The sequence below is a fragment of the Haliaeetus leucocephalus genome, unplaced genomic scaffold (assembly GCF_000737465.1).
Source record: "Haliaeetus leucocephalus isolate CR32 unplaced genomic scaffold, Haliaeetus_leucocephalus-4.0 Scaffold13, whole genome shotgun sequence".
Lineage (NCBI taxonomy): Eukaryota > Metazoa > Chordata > Aves > Accipitriformes > Accipitridae > Haliaeetus > Haliaeetus leucocephalus.
In genome coordinates this window covers 1,522,688-1,523,021 of record NW_010972449.1, presented here as the reverse complement: position 1 = coordinate 1,523,021, position 334 = coordinate 1,522,688, and the positions used below count along the sequence as shown (strand labels likewise).

At 77.2% G+C, this 334-nt stretch overlaps 2 protein-coding genes across 2 annotated transcripts in view; both read right to left on the bottom strand.

The window, feature by feature from the left end:
- PEBP1 (phosphatidylethanolamine binding protein 1) overlaps positions 1 to 21 on the bottom strand; it is a 24,445-nt gene extending 24,424 nt beyond the window's left edge. The window contains exon 1 of the mRNA XM_010574312.1: positions 11 to 21. The gene's annotated coding sequence lies outside the window, so the exon portion shown is untranslated. The remainder of the gene's footprint in view (positions 1 to 10) is intronic.
- Positions 1 to 317, bottom strand: part of DDX54 (DEAD (Asp-Glu-Ala-Asp) box polypeptide 54) — a 7,322-nt gene extending 7,005 nt beyond the window's left edge. Inside the window, exon 1 of the mRNA XM_010575607.1 lies at positions 96 to 317. Coding sequence (XP_010573909.1) covers positions 96 to 317 — 222 coding nt within the window. The remainder of the gene's footprint in view (positions 1 to 95) is intronic.
- Between the last annotated feature and the right edge of the window lie 17 nt (positions 318 to 334).

The window sequence follows — 334 nt, the reverse complement described above, 5'->3', positions numbered from 1 at the left end:
GATCCCCAGCGCGCACCGCGCCCGGGCCGGCCCCGGCCCGAGCGTCCCGGGGAGCGAGCGAGCAGCGAGCCCCGGGGTGGGGGGGGGCCTCTTACCAGCTGGGGGAAGATGGGCAGCTCGGCGGCGTAGGGCAGGAAGGCTCCGTAGCCCTGGGCGGCGGCGGCGGCGGCGTAGGGCGCGCCGTACATGGAGGAGAGCACGTTGGAGAGGGTCCCGGACGGGGCCAGCTCGGCGCCGCCGCGGGAGCCGGCGCTCCCCGGGCGCTCCGCCGGGTAGATCGGCCTGATGTACTGGTAGCCCAGCTGGGGGAAAGACATGGTGGGGGAGCGGGGGC